Source organism: Actinia tenebrosa, unplaced genomic scaffold (assembly GCF_029948245.1).
Source record: "Actinia tenebrosa isolate PJP-AT-01 unplaced genomic scaffold, QUT_ActTen_1.0 PGA_scaffold14__42_contigs__length_11649687, whole genome shotgun sequence".
In the NCBI taxonomy this organism is placed as follows: domain Eukaryota; kingdom Metazoa; phylum Cnidaria; class Anthozoa; order Actiniaria; family Actiniidae; genus Actinia; species Actinia tenebrosa.
This window is the reverse complement of record NW_028292574.1, coordinates 7722195-7744193: the sequence shown is the minus strand read 5'-3', so window position 1 is coordinate 7744193 and position 21999 is coordinate 7722195. Positions and strand designations below refer to the sequence as shown.

The window sequence follows — 21999 nt, the reverse complement described above, 5'->3', positions numbered from 1 at the left end:
TTGTTTTCCAGGGCTCCTACGTGTACTCTGGTTATGTGCTCCGCCATTGACATCAGGGCATGGGCAAAGTCCTGGATGGGCTCCCTGTCACCTTGTTTTCTGGCGAAAAACCTCTGGAGAAGCTGGGTCTTGGTGAGCTTCTCTCCGAAGACGTCTCTCAGAATCCTGAAGAAACCCTCCGGGTCTGTCCAGTCATCCACAGGCCTTAGTCGAACTTCATCTCGAGCCGCACCTTCTAAGCTATGGTACAGGAAATCCACCGCCTCTTGACCAGTTAACTTCTGGGCAGCCACAGACCTCTGTGCATCCGCTATCCAGTCTTCAAGCACTTTGTCGTCTCTGCCACCAGCATACTTCCTCAGCTTCTTCTCCCTCGGCACTGTCACTTTTACCACTGGTGCAAAAACAGGTTGGGCAGGGGGTCCTCCTTCAGCCTGCATGCCATCCAGCTGTGCCTTGAGTGCAGCCAATTGCTCTGTGAGTGCAGCCACAGCTTCTTCTGCCATGATTTCAGTCTCGTTCCCGTTGGTAAATAATCAGTAACTACTAATGTCAACTTTCTTGCAATCCCACTTCTGACACCAAAAATGTAACCGGCGGCAAGGCGCTCAGCTATGAATCAGATTGCAAGTGGTTTTGACAAAAGAATTTATTGAAAAATTCACACAACTTTACATCGTAGAGAATTCCTTGTCTTGATATGTGCAACGTCTTCAAGAACTTTTACTACACTGATTTAAGCTTAGTTTGGGCCTATTTTTATGGAAAAACCTGCATTCTTAAGACCTTACACATCCTATGCAATGTTGCACGCCCTAGGCGCAAACAGGATGTCCCAAACACGAACTTACGTAAACAAGCGCCAAACCTAGGCATGACTCACTGTAATGTAATTACGTACGGAAATTATTTCTTGCTTACGCATTTTCCACGCAAACAGTTAACTAAAGAATTACATTCCTATGTGTACACGAGGCATTCCTAATTAAAAATATAGATTTATGACTAAATAATTACTGTCCAAAATAGTGTCTTTTGACTCTGTCACATACGGGATTGAATGGCATGTCAGTCCCGACAGGAACCATCTGACTCTCAATTTCACTAAACTTAAAATTTCATGTGACGGTGCCGAATCTAATGCATATGAATTTATACCAATAGGTTTTGATCTTTTGCATGTATCAGTGGTTTTGGTTGCTAAATGAATTGTCTCATAAGACTAAAGAGGAAATTAATGATTAGATTTGGTACATGTGAAATTCCTCGTTTATACCAGGGGCCATAGTCTTGTAACTAATTTCTAAGGCTGTAATGGAAGTAATAGAGTCTTATAATTACATTCCTTTTGTCTTCTTCATCAGTGAGAGGAAATAGATTGGAAAGTAGTTTAAAATAGCCCACTTCTTAGTTGGGATGCTTCACTTGTCACGTACAAAGGTTTCAGTGCGAGAGGCTTCGTGCATAATGCTCAGTGATACGTGACAGGAGAAAAGAATAAACATTTAATTTCGCACATAGCCTTGAAACAGAAACCTTTGTGCATGACAAGTGAAGCAGATCTTAGAAGTGGGCTATTGAAACAACAACCTTGATAGACTTTTTGATTTGCAGTTCCAAGTTCCAGCCCACGAGTACAAAGCATCAAAAGCCATAACTCTACCTCAATCTCTCTATCATGGTCTTCCATCTCATCCATCCATTTGCATGGCTTAACATTGAAAAGCTACAGAATATATTACAAAGAAAGTGGAGGGCATTATACACCAGACCAAATGAAAGCAGTGACACCAGATAGGGAAGAAACCATTGTTGATGGGTTGAAGAAATACAGCATATACTCTTTTAGGGTTCTAGCCTACACAGAGAATGGTAACGGAATCTCCAGTGACCCCGTTAATATCAGGACAAGAGAAGATGGTAACGAGACCCTTAAATTATTGTCTTAATTAAGCATTAGTAACTTGGTTGATGAACTTGCTTCTTCTTCTTCTTCTTCTTCTTCTTCTTCTTCTTCTTCTTCTTCTTCTTCTTCTTCTTACCTTTTTGTCAGTGCAACAGCGGTCAGCTCAACAGCCGTGATTGTTCAATGGGATTACATTGACCCTGCATTCAGAAATGGTATCATGATTGGTTACAATGTCACGATATCCAATATGAAATCTGGTGAGACAAGCTTCAAAACTCACCTACCAGATGAAGTTTATGCGTTATTTGAGAATTTAGATCCTTTCTCCCAGTATTTAGTCGAGATCTGTGGATTGACGGCGCAAGGCTGCGGCATCAAGGGTGGAGACATTGTCAGGATGCCTGAGGATGGTAAGTAAAACAAGAGTCACCTTGTAGTCAAGATCTTTTTTAGCTTCAGCTTTTTTTTCTTGTTTTAAATTCTGCAGACAGTTTAATAATAACAAATTATTTCTTGTAATCACTTTCTTGTATTTCTTGTAATACCTCACATTTATTTTGAACAATGCTGCGGCTAAAAACTAGAAAATGGAGTTCTGCAGAAGAGATGTGTAAGGCATATTTTTCGAAGAGGGTCCTGAAGGTGGGTCCTAATCCCATTTTCCAGTTCCCATTTTAACCAAATCTCATAGTTTCAGCCTATATTTTGCTTGAATCACAATCTCATTCCCATTCCCATTTTGTGATAGTTTCAAGTTTCAAGTTTATTTTACAAAAGAATGTCTATATTTATACAATTTATCACCCTCCCGCAAATAGCACTAAACTAATCTAGGTGGGAGGCGATATATTACATTAAATAAATATTTGAAGATTTACAAATAAATAAAGATAAATATTAAATGAAAAACTAACAGTTTAATTACAATAAAGAAACCAAAAGGGAAACAAAGAGAAAAAGGAAAATGATACTAACCAATGATTGAAGATCAAGAAATAATAATTTATAAATAGCCGCATTATATAAAGACTCAGTCTGAGACGTTCAAAGCATAATCTAGTCTGTCTACGATAGAGGAAGTGTCAACATAGCTATCTTCTCTTTACGTAATGTAAACTTAAACTTCTTCTAGGTATCTTATTCCATAACATAGCTTCAAATCTTGAAAACGAATTTTTTTGCACTTCAAGTTGAAATTCTTTAATATAGAAATTTCCTGATGATGATCGAATCTTGTGTCGTATGAGTGAACACTCAAAGCAAGGGTAAATTGATTTAGAATATTAGGAGGTGCAAGCCTATTTTCAATATCATGCATTAACTGGGTGACCAATTCATAGTAGAGGAAATTTATAGGTAGTGTATTAGCTCTGATAAAAAGAGGAAGGGCATGTTGGTCCTATCAGTGAAGTACATTAATTAATGTGATAGTCTTTTGTTTGTTTGTTAATCCCATCCTAAGTGCATAAACTCATTTTCCCAGCCAAAAAAGGCGAATCCCAGCTTCTGAACCCTTAGGACCCTCTTCAAATGACAACAAAAAGTCGCTAGTTTCAGGTTGAACTTTGCTAAAGATGATCACCTCACCTCCATTTACAAACCCATGAATTTAATTCCATTTACAAATACTGGCAAGAAATTTGTTTTATCTATTTCTAATTATAAATTTGATTAATTTTCTACTTAACGGGACAGGATGTGGTTATAGGGCTGATGCCCCATTTGGTTAACAACACCCCATATACCCCTTAATTAAATGCTTGTTACCTTTTTGTTTATTTTAGCGCCGTCCAAGCTGCCATTTAATGCATTAGTAACGAATTTATCGAGTTCCACTGAATTAATGATTTCCTGGGAACCTCCTCCAGTGGAAAGCTTAGGCGGTATCCTACAAGGGTATACCTTAAGATACAAAAAAAAGACGACATCAGGAACACCTTTGGAAGATGACACCTCTTTTGATGTCAAGATGCTGGGACCGTCTCTCCGTAACTGTACTTTAAGGAACATGGTGCCACATTCGGTGTACGAGATAGGAATAGCTGCAAGAACTGGTGCTGGTTCGGGTCCCTTCGCTGTAATATACGGAGGTAGGTCAAACTGATATTAAAGACCTTTATTGGACAACGTACTTGCTTGGTACTGCGGCGCAAACCTTAAACTGCAGTTCGACGTTAGCCGTTTTCCGCCTAACTTTCACCATTTACATAGCAAGGCATCTCTGCTAATCATTGAATTACTTCTTAAACATGATTAGCACGAAGTCTGCCTTTTTGAGCACTTTTACATTTGTTAAGGTTACCCTGTTTGGTAATTAATATTTATTGACAGTGATAAACTATTGATGTAGCCAAATAAAAAGATTCAAAGTTCAAGTTTTATTAAGAAAGGGTGACAGGTTACAATCAAATCACAACTGACAAAGGTGTGGTCGTCTCTAATTAACAGTTCTAGATAAGATAGCATTCATCCGAACCACTGATAAGGTGTTAGAGTTAACACCTTTTACACCAGATACTTTTATAACCTTAGTAAAGCATGGTGCTGATCTTAGAAACCAGATTGACTAGATACTTGTAGACGTCTATTACAGCTAATGAGCAACCTGCACCCAGGCTGCCAATCTTTTGGGAGTAATCGAAAAATACTACCAAATTGGAATTCCTCACAAAGCATTGTTTTTTTTTTCTGGTAGAAACCTGCCGATGTCCAAGAATTATCAATACCAACTACTGGTTCCTTGCTCCATACCTTTATAAAACAGAAGATGGAAAGGTCAACGGTATCTTTGCTCAGATCATACCTAACATGATCAAATGGGCATGCGGAGACTGTAAGAATGGTCACGGTGAAACAGTTGTTGATCTTGTGAATGATGCTGTTGGCTTACCGGCGGGTAAAAAAAGCATGATAGACGTAATTGGGAATGTCCATAATGGAGCGCAAGTCAGCTTTCCAATTAATGGGAATAAATATATGAATAGAGTGAGTACTGCTTTTGGTGATGAGTGTGTTATTGCAACAGAGTGTGGTGTTGTTAAGAAAAAGATGGACAACTTAAGGACATTTAAGTTTAAGGGGCACATCCGAGTGAGTGCCCCTTCCTACATATGCCAATGCACAGGAATCCTTGTGTAATTGTAATCTTATCTAAACTTGCATTTTCCAGGTATTTGGAGACCAGCCGTTTGTGTCTGTGGTAGAATCTCCAGGAATTGTTTTCCTCACACTACCACAACCAGCCGACTCAGCAGCACGGATTATAATCAAATCTTTTACAACCACATTTCCTTTATTACTGTTTTCCTTCACTTTAATATTTTTGTCTGGGTTTGTTGTGTGGTTCTTGGTAAGTCGTTCTCACACTTATATGCTCGGTACCATATGCTCCTTTTTAATGACTTCCATTTAATATATAATTTAAAATATGAAAATATGATTGGATTTACTCCATGGTGGACAGAAGCCTAAAAGAGGTTTTGCAACTTGTGCAGGGAGGGAATAAAGTTTTGGCAACTTGTGCCTTTTTTACTATTTACCTCTCTCATAAATGTTATAAATGTTTTTTTAACACAATAAAAAAGAATGACAAGTTTTTTGGGGGGGTAATCAGGAAAAAATCTTTTTTAAATACTAAATAATAATTTAAAAAATTATAAATTAAAATTACATTTAAAAAATTACTATAATTCTGTTTAGATATATATTTTGATTAACAATAAATAATAATATTTCTTTTGTTTTGGGAATATATATTCAGTGATTTTTAATTTATGTACTGCAATAAATGTAATTAGCATATGGCTTAAGATGCATTTTATAATTATAAACAATTTATCTACACCTATCTATTGCATTTTTAGGATGCTAAAACTGAGGGAAGTGGTTTTCCACGATCTTTCATTAAAGGAGTTTTAGAAGGAATGTGGTGGTCATTTATTTCTATGACAACTGTTGGGTAAGTGATAATTACTTCAGAATCCTCATATTGCTCTTTCCAGAATCCTGGCTCTTTCTTGTTGTTGCAAGGCACCTGAAGCATGAAAGACAATAAAGCAATAGCAAAGGATAATGAATTTGGAGCTAAACAATATCCTGGGACAGGGATCTAGGAGCCAGGGGGGCTATACAAAACTTCTTTTATTCAATACAGCTTCATAAGAATACAAAATAAATCTTTTTTATTTATACACAGTAGGGAAGCTAAGAGCTTGTGGGGCCGTGTATCCTCCATACACACTCCTTACTACATTTTAGAATATTCTATACACACAACTCTCAACTCACATGTTGATTTTTACGGAAAGAGAAAACTGGAGAAACCAGAGAAAACCCTCGTAGCATAGGAGAGAACAACACATCAAACAAACTCAATAAGCCTGAAGCAAGATGACGTTTTACCCCTGACTCTATACCATAATAGTTTTTAAAATTCTTTCATATTAAAATTTTTGATTCCTTAGAGAATACAGGAACAATAGTCATAATTAAAGAACAAAAGCAGTGTGAAAAGGATTATGGTCTAGAGACGGGGGTAAAACGTCATCTTGCTACAGGCTTATTCACATATTATTATGGCGACCGCAGGGCTCAAACCAGTGACCCGTTGATTCACAGCGGTAAAAGACGACGCGTTAGACGCGAACGCCACCCATGCTACCTGTACATCTTTACTTTAATCCCCCCCCCCCCCCCCAGTAAAAATTATGCTCCTACCTTCCTGTGTAAAAAAAAACATAACCCAGAATACACTAAATAAAGCTTGCTACACCTAGAAAGACCCAGAATCCTTTTTACTTATTTCTTTTTTACTTCATAATAACAGCTATGGCGACAGAACTCCAAAAAGTGTTGCATCTAGGATTTTTTCCATTTTCTGGATGCTAAGTGGTATGAATATAATTTCACTGTATGTTGGTGCTGTAACTACCACCTTAACAGTTGTCACCATGGATACAAAACAAATGATCTATGGAACTCAGGTTAGTATTTCTTTTATTAGTGCAACAATAAAAACAATAAAATCTAAATTATATCAAAAAAAAAAAAAAAAAAAAAAAAACACTTTAAAGAAATGAAAAATTAAACAGTAAAACAAACATGGCTCTAATAGTGAACGACGAGGTAAAATTTGCGTTGTTTCTTCATAGATTGCAGCAATACATAATTCGTCGGAACATCGTATTGGCATACTGAGGAATGGCAAAGTAAATCAGGGTGAGTTAAGATCCATCCATCCATCCATTTGCCTAATTTGCTCTAGTCATGATCATAGCAAGAGGGGTACTGTAGCTGGACTAGAATTCTCGTTTTCTTTTTATAACTTCATTTTTCATGAGTGATCAATTAAACCGTAATGATCATAAAAGGCACTAACTACAGCCATTTTATTAAGTTCGACAGTATCATTCAGTGGAGGACATCCGCAAGGCTCTCGTTACACGCGAGGTTGAAGGGGCTATTTTAGATACCTATGTTGTAGCAAACGAAAGCAAAAGTTTTACTGATGGTGGTATTGAATTCACCAAATTGATAGATTTGTCCTTTGGATATGGCATAGCACTGTCTGCTAGCTGCTTCAATCGAGAAGGATTGTCGAGCGTTTTTGAAGCTTCACGAGAGGGAAATATCAAACCTGATTGACAGGTTGACTGAAAAATTGAAGGTTTGAAAGCAAAATGTTCGTCTCTTTGTTCATTACCTTTGTTTGTCTTTTCATTAAACTTAGGGTCTGGTTGTACAAAGCGTGGAGAGAGCTATCCAATGGAAAAATTCTTATCCGGCCCAGTGGATCATGAGTTGACGCTGTTATCCAATGAATGTATCCAATGGGTAGCTCTATCCAATAGCACCCTTTGTTCAATCGCCGGCTCAGCAATTGAGCCCATAATTAAAGTGCCTATGACCCCTAACTCAATGTTTTCAGTATTGATTCTACATGAAGTTAAAAGCTAAATAGTAAAATATCTTTATATGATTTGAGTGATGCATCTTGGAGATATCAAGGTTTATACTTCCAGTATGCTAATGAGTGTGATGTCCTAGTAGGCATTTGGGTTTATTTTTCATCATTTTTAGATAGAAACACTGTACTCCCCTATATTTGCTATACGGGTATGTGCCGCCCTATAGGGTATGGTTTTTCGGCTTTTGGGTCTGGGGTAGGGTATCATTTTTTGACATTTTGTCTGGGATAGGGCCTCATTTTATTCTGGGATGGGGTTAACGATTTGGTCGTTTTTGTCTGGTGAATAGGCTACGCTTTCTGCCGACACAAAAACGATAAAGATGTTAGTAAATATTGATTGCGATCGATTGTAAAACCGTATTTTCCGTCTTTTAGTCTGGGATAGCGTGTACAATTCTTAGTTTTAGTCTGGGGTAGGGTATGTAAAATCAAAATTTTAGGTCTGGGATAGGGTCAGGGTGTTGAGGTCCTGGCGGCACACCCCTACCCAAGTTGGGGTGGTAGTACCCCCCCCCCCCCCCCCCCCCCGGGCATTTAGACCTATAAGGTCCTTCAAATACATCACGTGCATGGATCTTTATACTTCATAATAGCTCAACGTGAATATCTTTTTATAAAGATTTTGAAATCTTTATTCATGGACCAAAAGAGCGCAAGAGCATGTCTCGAATAAGGACCCTAGATGCTCATTAATTATTCATGATTTTTTGAAGCAGTTCAATAAACTTGCAGATCAGGTTTTATCAGGTCTAAAACACTCCTGTTCATTTATTAAACTATACGTAATGTTTTTTTTCTATTGACTACCTTTGTGCACTGAAATACGCATTGTTTGATCTTCGATTTCAGAAGCCAACAGGAAGCTCAGCTGTCAGGAAGACTTATAATAATATATAATAACACCATTTTGATTGTGGGATCCTTACTTTGCTTTGCCGTGGTTGTCGGACTCATATGGCAATGTATTTGTAAGAGAAAGGCAAAGAACAGTAAGTACGAAACACTGTATAGTAAAAGTAACTGTTCTATTTGGAAATAAGTGGGAATGGGGGCTGGTCGTCGTTCATCAATCGCCACTTACGAACCTGTGGCTTTTGTTTCATGGTCATTGCATATGTTTTCTATAGGGGTATGTGCAGCTGGATAGGGTATGGTTTTCGGCCTTGCTCTCTTACAGAGGGTATACATTTTACCGGAAATTGTCTTAAACAGAATTATAATTTTGACACAATATCGTAAGTTTCATGTTTTTGCGTGTCTTAGACAGAGTACCACTTCATAAAAAAAACATTATTCGGTCCTGACAAAGTTTTCAGATCCTTGACGGCTTTGCTATCAAACTCCTTCCTCATGAAGGGTATACAATTTCTTGTGTGTCTTGAATAGGGTCTTGAATAATGTCTTTAATAGGGTATGGATTTTTCATTCTGAAGTGTCATTAAATAGGGTCACGGTTTTTTACCTCTGGCGGCACATTCCTATCCAAAACGGGGAGGATTAACCCCCCCCCCCCCACACACACACACACAAACACTCACCCTTCTCTTTCCTCTTTTATAAAATTGTCTTGAATGAGGGGCTAACATGAAAATACAAAAGAAATGCAACAAATCACATCAAGACAAAGTGTGATTTCTTTAAGGTGCCGACACACGGGGCAACATTGCACGCAACATTGCAAGCAACAAATTTGAATCGGGGTGACACATTGCAACAAAATCACGCAACATCTCTTGTGTCAGCCTGCTATGTTAAGATATTTGGTCAGCAGTTATAAATTTGGTGCAAGCTGATTGGCTGGAAATTTCAAAATGTTGCAAGTAATGTTGCAGCCATGTTCACACGATGAAATCTGTTGCGCGCAATGTTGCAAGAGTAGAGCGCGATTCAACTTCAGATTTGTTGCATTCAACGTTGCGTGCAACAAGTCAGTTTTGTGGTAGACACACGCTGCAACTGTCCTGTTGCGTGCAATGTTGCACCGTGTGTCAGCACCTTTATTGTTTCCATGTTAGCCTCACATCCACGATACTTTTGATAAGTGTGGGGTCCTTTGGGAATGAAAAGAAATGTTCTAAACAAGATCTTCCATTGACAAAGCTCCATCTATAATTTTGCAGAAATACACCCGTACGATGCAATGTACAAAAATGAAGTAGCGCAATTGAGGAAAATCGTCGACGAATTTGTCTGGAATATGAAAGCAAATACAGAATATTTGAGAAAAGCACACAGAGAAGACATAAGAAAGCTAATACGGCTCGAGAAAGAAAAGAAAAAACGTCAAAGGGAGGAAACAGGCCAAGAAAAACCACAGGTAGTCCAATCATGTTAAAAGAAATTGTATGGCGATACTTAAAAAACCTTAATAAAATCGTCCAAATGTAAAATAAATTGAAGAATTTTTAGCTGACCTTTGAAACGTAGTACCTCTTTTGCCTTGTTTACTTAGATTTCGGATATACTCAATTTTCTTTCTTAACTTTTTTAGTTCACATTTTGACGAGGTTTTTAAGCATAACTATTTATAAGCATTAATAGCATTAATATGACACCACAGGAACCTAGCTTGGGCTACCTGTGGAAAAAACCAAAGTTTACTAATAAGCCCTTTGCAGCTCACTAATCACGTACTGATTAATTCACTGAGAGCAAATGAATGAACATCTTGATTTCCATGGGTGAATTCAAGAGAATATTCTCTTGGTGAAATATACTGGTGAGCAAACAAAATTTCTACAACCCGTTTCAAAAGATCGTAATAAAACTGCGTCTCGTAACACACTGGTTACACATCGTTTCATTCAGTTCTTTACAAAGTAGCTAAAAAAGAATCACCAATTTAAAATAAAAAATTAGCTCAACAGTACAGCCACGTGACCGTTAACTGCAAAGGGCCTATTGGATACTAGCTTCGTAAGTAATGTAATCGTATAGTCGCAATCGTAATCTTAAAGGTACGACGCAAGCAGAATCGTAAGCATCGCTTCCTTGTTATTTTCGAATAGTTTCCTGCCAGCTTCGAAATATTCAAAGCTGAGAGAGAAAGTTTTTTACGCAACGATTGATCACTGTCTTTTTTTCTTCCTTTTATCAGACTTGAAACGTTTCCATTTTTCTGCTTTTAATCATGAACGTTTTGAGAGTCCTTGTCCGCATTTCAGTTCTTTTTATATAAGTGTATGTATTTGGTTATTTTTATTTCTTTGTTATTTAAAAAATAACAAGGACAACGACAAAAAATAAGTCACTAGTATAATATTTGTTTTCAACAAGTAAAACACTTCAAAGAAAAGTATTTGACGGATACAACTTTTGCCCCAAAGCTTCAGTGTTCAGTGCAAATAGAAGTATTAATCAGAAGCTTGGATTTTTTTAATGTGCTGACCGTTTTTGAAAAATTCCACCTTCAACAATTTACAAAAAATTCTAACAAAAGGCAACTCACTCAAAAATTTTTGAAGGTGGAATTTTTCAATAAAGGTGCACCTTTACAAGTAATTTCCGGCGTCGTAGGAGTCAAATGGTTAATAAAATGTACATAAGAACTGAACTTGTATGATCTTGAGTACAATTTAAAATAAATAGTATAGCTATGAGTGATGTTTTGAAAATTCGAGGGTTTATGCTTTTATTATCAAACTGCTTATTAATAGAGAAAGGTGTTTAGTGATAAAATTACAAAATCCTTGAAATAATCGTATCGGCTGAATTTTGGCTAGAGACCAATGATAAATCATTTCTATACTACTGTCCTAGCTTAGCTTAGTCCAAGCTAATAAATAATCTTATCATAAAAGAAACAGTGAGTAGACTAGTAGAGGTTGGATATTTGTTATTTCCAACATTTTTGTTGGGCTAGAGACCAATGATAAATCATTTCTATACTACTGTCCTAGCTTAGCTTAGTCCAAGCTAATAAATAATCTTATCATAAAAGAAACAGTGAGTAGACTAGTAGAGGTTGGATATTTGTTATTTCCAACATTTTTGTTGGGGTCTATTTGACTAAGTATCAGTATACACTGACTATACTTAACATTCTTTAACGGTCTGAGGAAAGTCACTCTACTCGCAATAATGTGTGTGTATATGTAGTGTTTAAAAAACGAGTAGGAGTGTTTTATACTTGATAAAACACGATCTACGAGTTTTTTGAACTGCTTAAAACACACATGAACAATTTATAAGATTTTGGTTCAACTGGAGCCACCATACACGCCACGAACATGGATTTTTATACTTTGATAGAGATTTGACGTCACGGGCATGCGCAACCAGATTCAATAGAAGCTCCCACACGTTGGATATTGCGTGACAAGGCAAAGACAGGCACGTTAGTCAAAGATCATTAGGGTTGACTATGACCTTGATGAAGCTCTATGTCTTCATCTAAACTTGGATGTATACTTCATTCCTGATGAAGTCATCCTCATAGTATTCGAGTGGTCTTTATATAAAGATCACATGTGTCTTTATATAAAGACACATGTGTCTTTATATAAAATCACTTGAATACTAATGAAGAGGACTTTATCGGTTATAAAGGTTCATGCACGTGACGTGTATGGTGGCTCCAATTGGACCATAAGCTTATGAATTATTAATGAGTGTTTTAAATATATATAATTTAGCTCCTATTTCTAGCCCAATATATTGTAATATAAAGTGCACGTCATATATCCTTTAAGGCAAAACCAAAGATGTAATGTCAAATTTGATTGACTGAACAGCAAAACAATGATTTCAAGTCGAGGTTCATCATGACTTGATGAATAAAATAATCAAGTTTGGTCTTGACATGGAGCGGAATGGTTGGGAAACCCATTGTTCTATGTTTTTGTTCAACTTTATCCATTGTTATATGACATTGACGGTGCACAGAAAAGGAAAAGTTTCTCCATTTGTTCATAGTATTCGGGAATATAAAAGTTTTTAACCCTAAAAAACGTTCTAAAATAATTATTTGTTAATTAATCCTATATGATTAATACAAATTGTTTATTGAAAAGGAAATTGCCTTTTTTCATGCTTTCTTATTCATCATCTAGTAACTTAACTGTATCTGCGCGGAAATATTTATCCGCATAGTTTGTGGTCATCGAATGAAAGTTTTCACTTTCAAAATGTTCATACATGAAAATAATAAGGAAATGAGCATTTTCAGCCATACTTGCTTTGGTTCATTGTGCATCCTCAGTATCACGTGATGGTACGGTTCAACATCAAACGCAAAACAATAGCTTTGTTCTATGGAGTTTCCAAACCATTCCGCTCCATTAACTATGGTCTTGACTTCTAACCAGTGTTAGTTTGGTGGCATGGAAAAGGTATATTGTAGCTATCAGTTGTGCAAAATAGTAAATGTATATCATTGGAGGAGTAGAACATTGCAAACTACAAAAAGCAAACACCTCTAGAGGGTCCTGAAAAGGAAAAATGGGAGCTTGCATTTCATGTTTTGTGGGCTGGGAAAATGGGATTGTGTGTACTGGGAATGGACTATGGGATTTGGTCAAAATGGGGGCTGGGAAATGGGATAAGGACCCCCTCCCCCCTTTCAGGACTCTTCTTTACCTCTTTGTTTGGTAATGCCTGAGTATTGGACAACCAAAAATAATTGATACTAAATGCATAGTGCTGTACATAGCTATAGTTGGGGGTGGATCTAGGAGTTGATTAGGGGGGGTGTCCCAAATAAAAAAAAAAAAACATGCGTATATAGATAAGCATTCATCACTTCAGAAGATGGTAATTTACGGCGTTATTAGATACGTGTGCGGTACACCACAAGACACCCCCTGGATCCGCACCTCCTAGATATATTCCAAAACTCTAGATTGTTAGATTTTTTTGCTTTGTTCTCAGATTAAATCAATTTTTTTTCTTGTAGCCTTCGATATCTTGTTTACTGATTGAATAAAGACTGTCAATGTTAATAGCCATAAATGGATGTAGTTCAACATTTGCTTCTGAAAATCTAGCTGCCCCTAGTAGTGATATTCAAAGACGCTTTACTGGAATACCTGCTGCAGGCCATTCGCAAAATGCCTTTTTTTCTTTTGATTAAATCCTCTGCGACAAAAGGGATGAGGGCAAAACAATTGTCATCTCACGGGACTCTATTTGGGGTGGTGTTGCCCGGTACACACCGCCTCTGGAAGTGAAATCTTAGATTTTGTCCCAAATATCTCCAAAACTATAAGCCAAATCACAGAAATGAATGGACTGTCTGTCTGCATGTATGCTAAAAATCATATTCGTGAAATGGCCACTACAGACCCCTACAGTATCGAGCATTTGATGAGGTCTCTGAGGGGGGAGGGGGTAAGTACCGATACCAAATTGTAAGTTAAATATTTTTGTATCTTAGGCCGTTAAAAAATTCACTTGCCATAATTTCGAAGAAAGACTATGTCCAAATCCGCATTTACGATACGAAGACTTCCGACGTGATCTCGGGTCGGTTGCGGAAGGAAATCCATTGAACTGGTGCACAGTGAGCTCCAAGTACGGGTCAGAGCAAGCGAGGTAGTATGTGAATACAGGCAAATTTTATAGCTTAAAGACGCGAAGACTAATCTCTAATGCGACTTTCTCGGTTCTATAGGGATGTGGGAGAAGGGTTATGACTAAAATTTGGCGCTGGAAAGGAAATGCGAAGACGTACGAGGTTTCAAAGACTCTTGATGGCTTGCTTTTGGATCCCGAGTCTCCAACTTTCCGAATCTTAAAACGGGCTAAATTCGAAAAATAACCACACAGAGCGAAAGAAGTGTTATTTCTCAATGATCGGGTAAAATTTCGAGTCTTTATTTCACGTTTCAAGGATTTTATTCATGTTTTTGATGAATCCCCATACATTTCCTTATAACATGACACCACAGAAACCAAGCTTGGGCTACCTGTGGTTGCACTTATATAAAATTTCTTCATTTATGACTTGCTCTTAGGGCTTTTTTGGCGAATCCACCAAATGAATCCCTACTCCTCGGGTATTCTCTTTGTGGTAATGACTCTGGTTAGTACTTAAGGCTGATTTCTTTTGCCTACAAGAACGTGAAGTTTCAGCTTAAGGTAATTCCCTTGAAAGAAATTTTGCCAATAACTTTGTCCTGAAACTTTGCATGGACATTAATTGTTATGGACATTTAAAAACTGCAGTAAAAAGATGGGGTCGCCATACTCTTTTTTTCGCTAGATGCGCTCCAAATATGTCAATTTATAGGTTTTATAGTGAAATGCGGTAGCAACCGGAAGCTGTAATCAAGAACCTTTATTCACAGTTAAAAGTACTTTCATATAACAAAACGTACTCATAACTCGAAGTTTACTAGATAATCTATACTTTTAAATCCATCAAAGTCATTGGATTACTATGATTATTCAACTATTAGTGAAAAATGCAGGTATGTGCGCCTCTGCTGAAACAACCAAAAATTGCACATGTCAACCTTTCCCATCAAAATAATTCAAAATCTATCCAATAAACTTTCCTTCATATTTTGATATATAATGACGACCATCGCATTTATCAGAAATCTGAAATAAAAAATTGGGGTCACCATTCTCGTTTTTCATTTATCTTGAAAAAACATCTCAAAACGTTCAAAAACTGACAATTTTCCGAGTGGAGACTGGGGCGAGTCAGATAAAAATCGCAATTTCTCTACTCAAAAGAGAGAAAAAAGTGAAAATTGGTTTTGAACATGTTTCTTTCAAAATTAATATTCTCAAAATGAGCACATTTTTATTTTGTAGCCTTCAAAAGTTCAGCATTCATGTTAAATACAGGATTTTGAAGCTCAAAGAAACTATAAATGCTGTATTGTTTCGAACAAGAATCCTGGCTTGTGTATTCTGTTGAAATTCCTTTATAGAACCACTTTATTATCTTCTTAGATTTTAGCTCTTTACGACCAAGGTAGCTCGGTAAATGCTTATTCCGTTTCCAAGAAACATTTCCTTGTGAAAATTTGGAAAGTTGAGCACCACAAAAGACACAATGAGACGATAAAGATAGGTTGAAAATGACAAAAATTGCAAATAACCCTTTGTTTACTTTGAATAAAAATTAATTTTACTGTGTTTGCAGACTAGAACTTAATTTTTTTTTTTTGTTTGTTTTTTGCTAGAATTTTGTTGTTTAGGTATTACCCTCCAACATCTAATGCTTGTTTAACTTATTGCATCTCTTTGGCGCTCATTTTCAAAGCTTAGTTATAGTTGAATTTAGGACATTTTGAATTTTAGGCCTTTTGAAGGGTTTGGTAACTTCAATGTCTCAGAAAACTTCCCACCAAGCCTCTATATTAGAAATGCAATACTTTTGGAGAACCAGCAAAAAACATTTTGACCATTTTAGCTTGTTGCTAAAACAGTTGATACATCGGTTACTTTAAAGCACGAATATTTCATGTACAAAATAATAAACTCACGATAATTGGTGTTTTCCTAAACTAGAAAAGATACTTTATGTTTGACGAAATTTGAAAGGAAATTAAGTTTAACATGTATGAGAAACACAGCGTTGAATTTTACCTTCGATTGGGATTCATTTATTCCAAAAATTGGAAATTAAGGTCTCATAAAACACTTGCCATTTCCATGGCAACCGTACATTTGGTGACCAAATTGTTGTTTTTGTGCATTCCATATAATGGCCTACTTGCACACTAAATTTCAAGGGTGGTCAAAATGTTCATACCCACTTTGCTTGAGTCTTACAGAGACCTACTCTTAAGCACAAGTAGTTAGCAACCATTGAAATGAAATTCTATCTTTTTCATGGTCTACATTCAGCTTTCTCATTGGTCCATTTATTTTTTAGATGTTTTTGAAATGTTTTTCTCAACTTTTTATAACTGATGCTAAATTGCTCTTTCTTTAATCACAAAAGTATTTTTTGTGATGGGCCTATGGGCACAGTACATTTGTTTTTGGTGGGTTAGGTATGATCGGAATTTAGTGTTACGAATGCCATTGGTGGACCTCGTCATGATTGACATTGGTGAAACACGACTAGGTGAAAATGCACGTTGAGATTTGTAAGATCGAGACACGGAGGAAGTGAAAGAGGTTGAACATATGTGGTTTTCGTGGTAAGAGTGCCTTAATCCAACTTAATTTAAACTTCATTTGGTAGTTCTAAGCAGATACAGGGGCGGCGGAAGCGGGGGGGCCGGGGGGGCCGGGGGGGCCGGGGGGGCACTGCCCCCCCCCACTAGATTTTTTGGGGGGGGGGGACCTGGCCCCCCCAGAATATAATGCCTCACACACACACAAAAAAAACGCATGAGATTTGGTTATGATTACCATTATTTATTATTTTGATATTACATAATTTTCTGTATCTAAAAAATATACGATATATCTAGCGACGACTTGCATCATTTTTGTGTCTCTCAGCACAATTTCAAGTGGTTTAATGCGCGCAAAATGTTACTGATTGAAATATCACACATACACGTTTGTAATCAAGCTAAACAGGGAGGGGGCGGGGGGAGTCATTTCAAGGTACCGTGAAATATTGGAGTGCCCCCCCCCAAAATTTTTCAGCTTCCGCCGCCCCTGAGATAATTAGAAACTGGAGCTAAATTAGAAACTTTAAGTGCGATTTTTGTTTTTTGATACAACTCGAATTAGTTACGTAAACAAAAGATTGTAAATGGACAGGCCAGGGATTTCTACTGCGTCATTGACGTAAAATAGTACTCGCACGAGTTTTATATTGTTTTATTAGCAAGAAAAATCATATTTGGTTTGATTAGCAAAACATATTCATTTCTAGTCGAATGTTTTTATGACAAAAACGTATTTCATGCCGTAAGCTTAAATGGGGGCGGGCCAGGAATTTCTACTGCGTCATTGATCTAAAATAGTACTACTGGTATTTACTAAAACAAGGAATCACTGAATCTCCATCGAGTGTGTCGTCCAGTTTGTGTATTTTATTGACTTTTATCGATCGATCGAGTGTTTGTTTTCCTTGGAAGGGATGTACTTCATGGTAGAATGTCATATAGTCGCTCATACATATAGTCTTCCATAGAAGTATTCCACACTTATACCTCACCTCTCCCTTGCTATGATTACCTATTCCTAGCTATGATCAACCGTCCCTACCTATGATCAACTGTTCCTAGCTATGATCAACTGTCACTAGCTATGATCAACTATCCCTTAGCTATGATCAACTATCCCTAGCTATTTTCAACTATCTCTTGCTATTTTCAACTGCCCCTAGCTGTCATCAGCTGTCCCTAGCTATTTTCAACTATCCCTAGCTGTCATCAACTGTCCCTAGCTATGATTACAATTTGAACATTTTTTTACATACTTTAACGTGTAAATTTGTTAAACTTAACATAGGCCTATCTAGGGGACTCAGGGGTGCCTGTGACCCCATTTTCAAAGCAAAAGATAAATCATCTGACCGTTGATGCAGTATGTGATATGATGTCATAGTGACAATTTGGTATAGTGTTGTGACCCCCACGCCCCCCCCCCCCCCCCCCCCCCCCCATGACAAATCCTGGATAAGCCCCTGCTTAACGTAATTCAGCCATGTTGCCTGCAAGTTTTTAAGTTCATTAAACTATATAAGGGGAAGTTAATCTATATATAGGTAAAGGAAACCATTAGTAGAGAATGGTGAAAATAGCTAGGGATAGTTGATCATAGCTAGTGACAGTTGATCATAGCTAGGAACAGGTAATCATAGCAAGGGAGAGGTGAGGTATAAGTGTGGAATACTTCTATGGAAGACTCTACGTGTGAGCGACTATATGACATTCTACCATGAAGTACATCCTTTCCAAGGAAAACAAACACTCGATCGATCGATAAAAGTCAATAAAATACACAAACTGGACGACAAACTTGATGGAGATTCAATGTTTTGGCTGGTTTCAGGTGGTTTCAGGTGGTTTCAGTTCCTTGTTTTAGTAACAGTACCCGCACGAGTTGTATGTTATTGTATTAACTAAAGTAATGATTTTTGTTTTGGTTAGCTAAACGTATTTATTTCTAGTCGAATATTTTTATAAAAAAGGGATTTTCATGCCGAAACCTTCAACGAATGGGTGGACGAGGAATTTACTGCGCCATAATTTACATAAAAGAGAACTCACACGAGTCTTATATTACTAAGTTTATTTATAGTTCCTTTCACGGTTTCCGACGCCATATTGTTTGGGGGGCAAATTTACTAAGAAGCGTAGGGAAAGAGATACGTTTTTCGTAATATTTCCATTCTGAGGTTACCCTGCGAGCAAAGTCTCCTTTACCTTCCCCCGAGTGAGAGAAAGGAAAGAGTCTTCTTTCCTTTCTCTCACTCGGGGGAAGGTAAAGGAGACTCTGCTCGCAGGGTATTCTGTGGTAAATTTTCGAGACCAAACTTTTTCTGTAGATGGAGAATCTTCTGTTCAATAATGTTTTGTGTGGTGTTTTTGAGCCGATGGAGCCACCATAACACTGGTTCTAAGAGAGACGGAGGCTTGCTTTGGGGTTTGCGACCAAGACGTTTATGCTGGTTCAATTTGACCGTAAAAAATATTCAAACCGAATCTACGGACTTTCTTCTGTCTTACAATGACTAAATCCCATATAGTCTTTTACTCTATTCAAAGTATCCAATGTGCCCAGCACATTTTAAACGTTTTCCTGTGTCAAAACTTGTTTAAATTGCTGTATCCGAAAAAGACAGCAGTAGTGTAGGGACCGCACGGGCCGGATTTTGGGTGGGCTAGTGGTGGGCTAGCGGTGGGCTAGCGGTGGTCTACTGGTGGGCACATTAATTATTCATCATATATTACCATAAAATGACGAACCGACTATTGTTTATTAAATCGTTACCATGAAATGACGAGCAGACTATTGTTTATTAAATCGTTACCATAAAATGACGAGCAGACTATTGTTTATTAAATCGTTACCATAAAATGACGAGCAGACTATTGTCTATCAAATCATTACCATAAAACGACGGGTAGGTATTGTTAGGCAAGTTTGGACAACACTTTTGTTTACCAATCCAATTTATAAAGCGCGGGGATTTTGAATTTTTAACTCCAAAACTCAACCAATCAAACAAGCAAGCAAGACCTAAAAAATTTACTTTTGAGAAACGCAATGGCTACGTTATTCCAGTTAGGATCTCGAGGATATCACACTACCGTCAATGAATTCAAAGGACTAATGAAAATAAATGTTTTTTTTTTTTGAAATGTGTTGAGCAAATTCATGATAACATCCTTCCATAATTCTTTTAAAAGCAAACACCAAAGTTCAGCAATCAACCAAGCGTAAATCTTAAAACTCAAAAAAAGATATTTCTCATGAAACTCAAGAAATACTTCGAGTATTTGATGACTATTGTATCCAACGCAATGCACTTAATGACTCATAAACGGTAAACAATAAGACCTACTAAGTTCTTCCTAATTATGCAAAAATCAGCTGAAAATGATTAGTTCTGTTATCTTGTTCTTTATTATATAAACAGCGATCATTCTATTTCATACTGGACCATAGTACAATGATTCTAAAATTCCCTTTGCATTCAAGCTTATTAATGCTGTCACTTCTCTTTCCTTCAATCAGTTTTTGTCACGTGATAAATAAGACACGGCATCAAAACAATTTTATGAAAGCACAAATCTACAGGAAGCCCATATCCGATTTAGTTATTGAAAAACGCAGGAAGCCCTTGGCCAATTCTTATATCCACGGCCAAGACCATTTGAAATACCAAAATTAATAACTGATTTTATAATAATCTTACATTTGCATATTTTTTCTATGATTGAGGGTCGATGAGAGGTCGATGAGAGGTCGATGTAAGATTACCAGGTTATTATCAGGCTATCAATAGCTTAGCTATCAGGCTATCAATAGCTTAGCTATCAGGCTATCGATAGCTTAGCTATCAGGCTATCAATAACTTAGCTATCAGGCTATCGATAGCTTAGCTATCAGGCTATCAATAGCTTAGCTTCTTGGCTATCAATAGCTTAGCTATCACGCTATGGATAGCCTGGCTATCAGGCTACCAATAGCTTAGCTTCTTGGCTATAAATATCTATTACCTCTTCCCCTCCTCCTCCTCCTCCTCCTCTTCTCCTCCTCCTCCTTTTCCTCCTCCACCTTTGCTCCTCCTCCTTTGGATGAAATGATACTAACTAGAACTATGAGTGAATGAAATTTTATAGCGTGTAGCCGGGTAGCTAAGCTATTGTTAGCCGGATACTTTGATAGCTAATAGCTCTAGTTTATTATTTCATCCAGAGGAGGAGGAGGAATGGCGGAGGAGGAAAAGGAGGAGGGGGAGGAGGAGAGGAGGAGGAGAGGAAGAGGAGGCGGAGGAGGGGGAGGAGAGGCGGAGGAGAAGAGGAGAAGGAGGAGAGGAGGAGGAGGAGAGGAGGAGGAGGAGGAGGAGAGGAGGAGAGGAGGAGGTAATAGCTATTGATAGCCAAGAAGCTAAGCTATTGGTAGCCTGATAGCTAAGCTATCGATAGCCTGATAGCTAAGCTATTGATAGCCAAGAAGCTAAGCTATTGATAGCCTGATAGCTGAGCTATCGATAGCCTGATAGCTAAGTTATTTGATAGCCCGATAGCTAAGCTATTGATAGCCTGATAGCTAAGCTATCCATAGCGTGATAGCTAAGCTATTGATAGCCAAGAAGCTAAGCTATTGATAGCCTGATAGCTAAGCTATCGATAGCCTGATAGCTAAGCTATTGATAGCCTGATAGCTAAGCTATCGATAGCCTGATAGCTAAGCTATTGATAGCCTGATAACTAAGCTATTGATAGCCTGATAATAACCTGGTAATCTTACATCGACATCTCATCGACCTCTCATCGACCTCTCATCGACCTCTCATCGACCTCTCATCGACCTCTCATCGACCCTCAATCATAGAAAAAATATGCAAATGTAAGATCATTATAAAATCAGTTATTAATTTTGGTATTTCAAATGGTCTTGGCGGTGGAAATAAGAATTGGCCAAGGGCTTCCTGTGTTTTTCAATAACTAAATCGGATATGGGCTTCCTGTAGATTTGTGCTTTCATAAAATTGTTTTGATGCCGTGTCTTATTTACGTGACAAAAAATG

The 21999-nt window shown here is 37.5% G+C and overlaps 1 protein-coding gene across 1 annotated transcript; it reads left to right on the top strand.

Moving 5' to 3' along the window:
* Positions 1 to 2048: 2048 nt before the first annotated feature.
* Positions 2049 to 13826, top strand: LOC148911398 (uncharacterized). Its single transcript, XM_089029597.1, has 10 exons — positions 2049 to 2319; positions 3694 to 3999; positions 4605 to 4894; positions 5079 to 5258; positions 5773 to 5867; positions 6735 to 6891; positions 7060 to 7126; positions 7305 to 7574; positions 8727 to 8866; positions 9998 to 13826. The coding sequence occupies exons 1-8, from the start codon at positions 2127 to 2129 to the stop codon at positions 7550 to 7552; spliced, it is 1536 nt and encodes a 511-aa protein (XP_088885723.1). The 5' UTR covers positions 2049 to 2126; the 3' UTR covers positions 7553 to 7574; positions 8727 to 8866; positions 9998 to 13826.
* The last annotated feature ends 8173 nt before the right edge of the window (positions 13827 to 21999 follow it).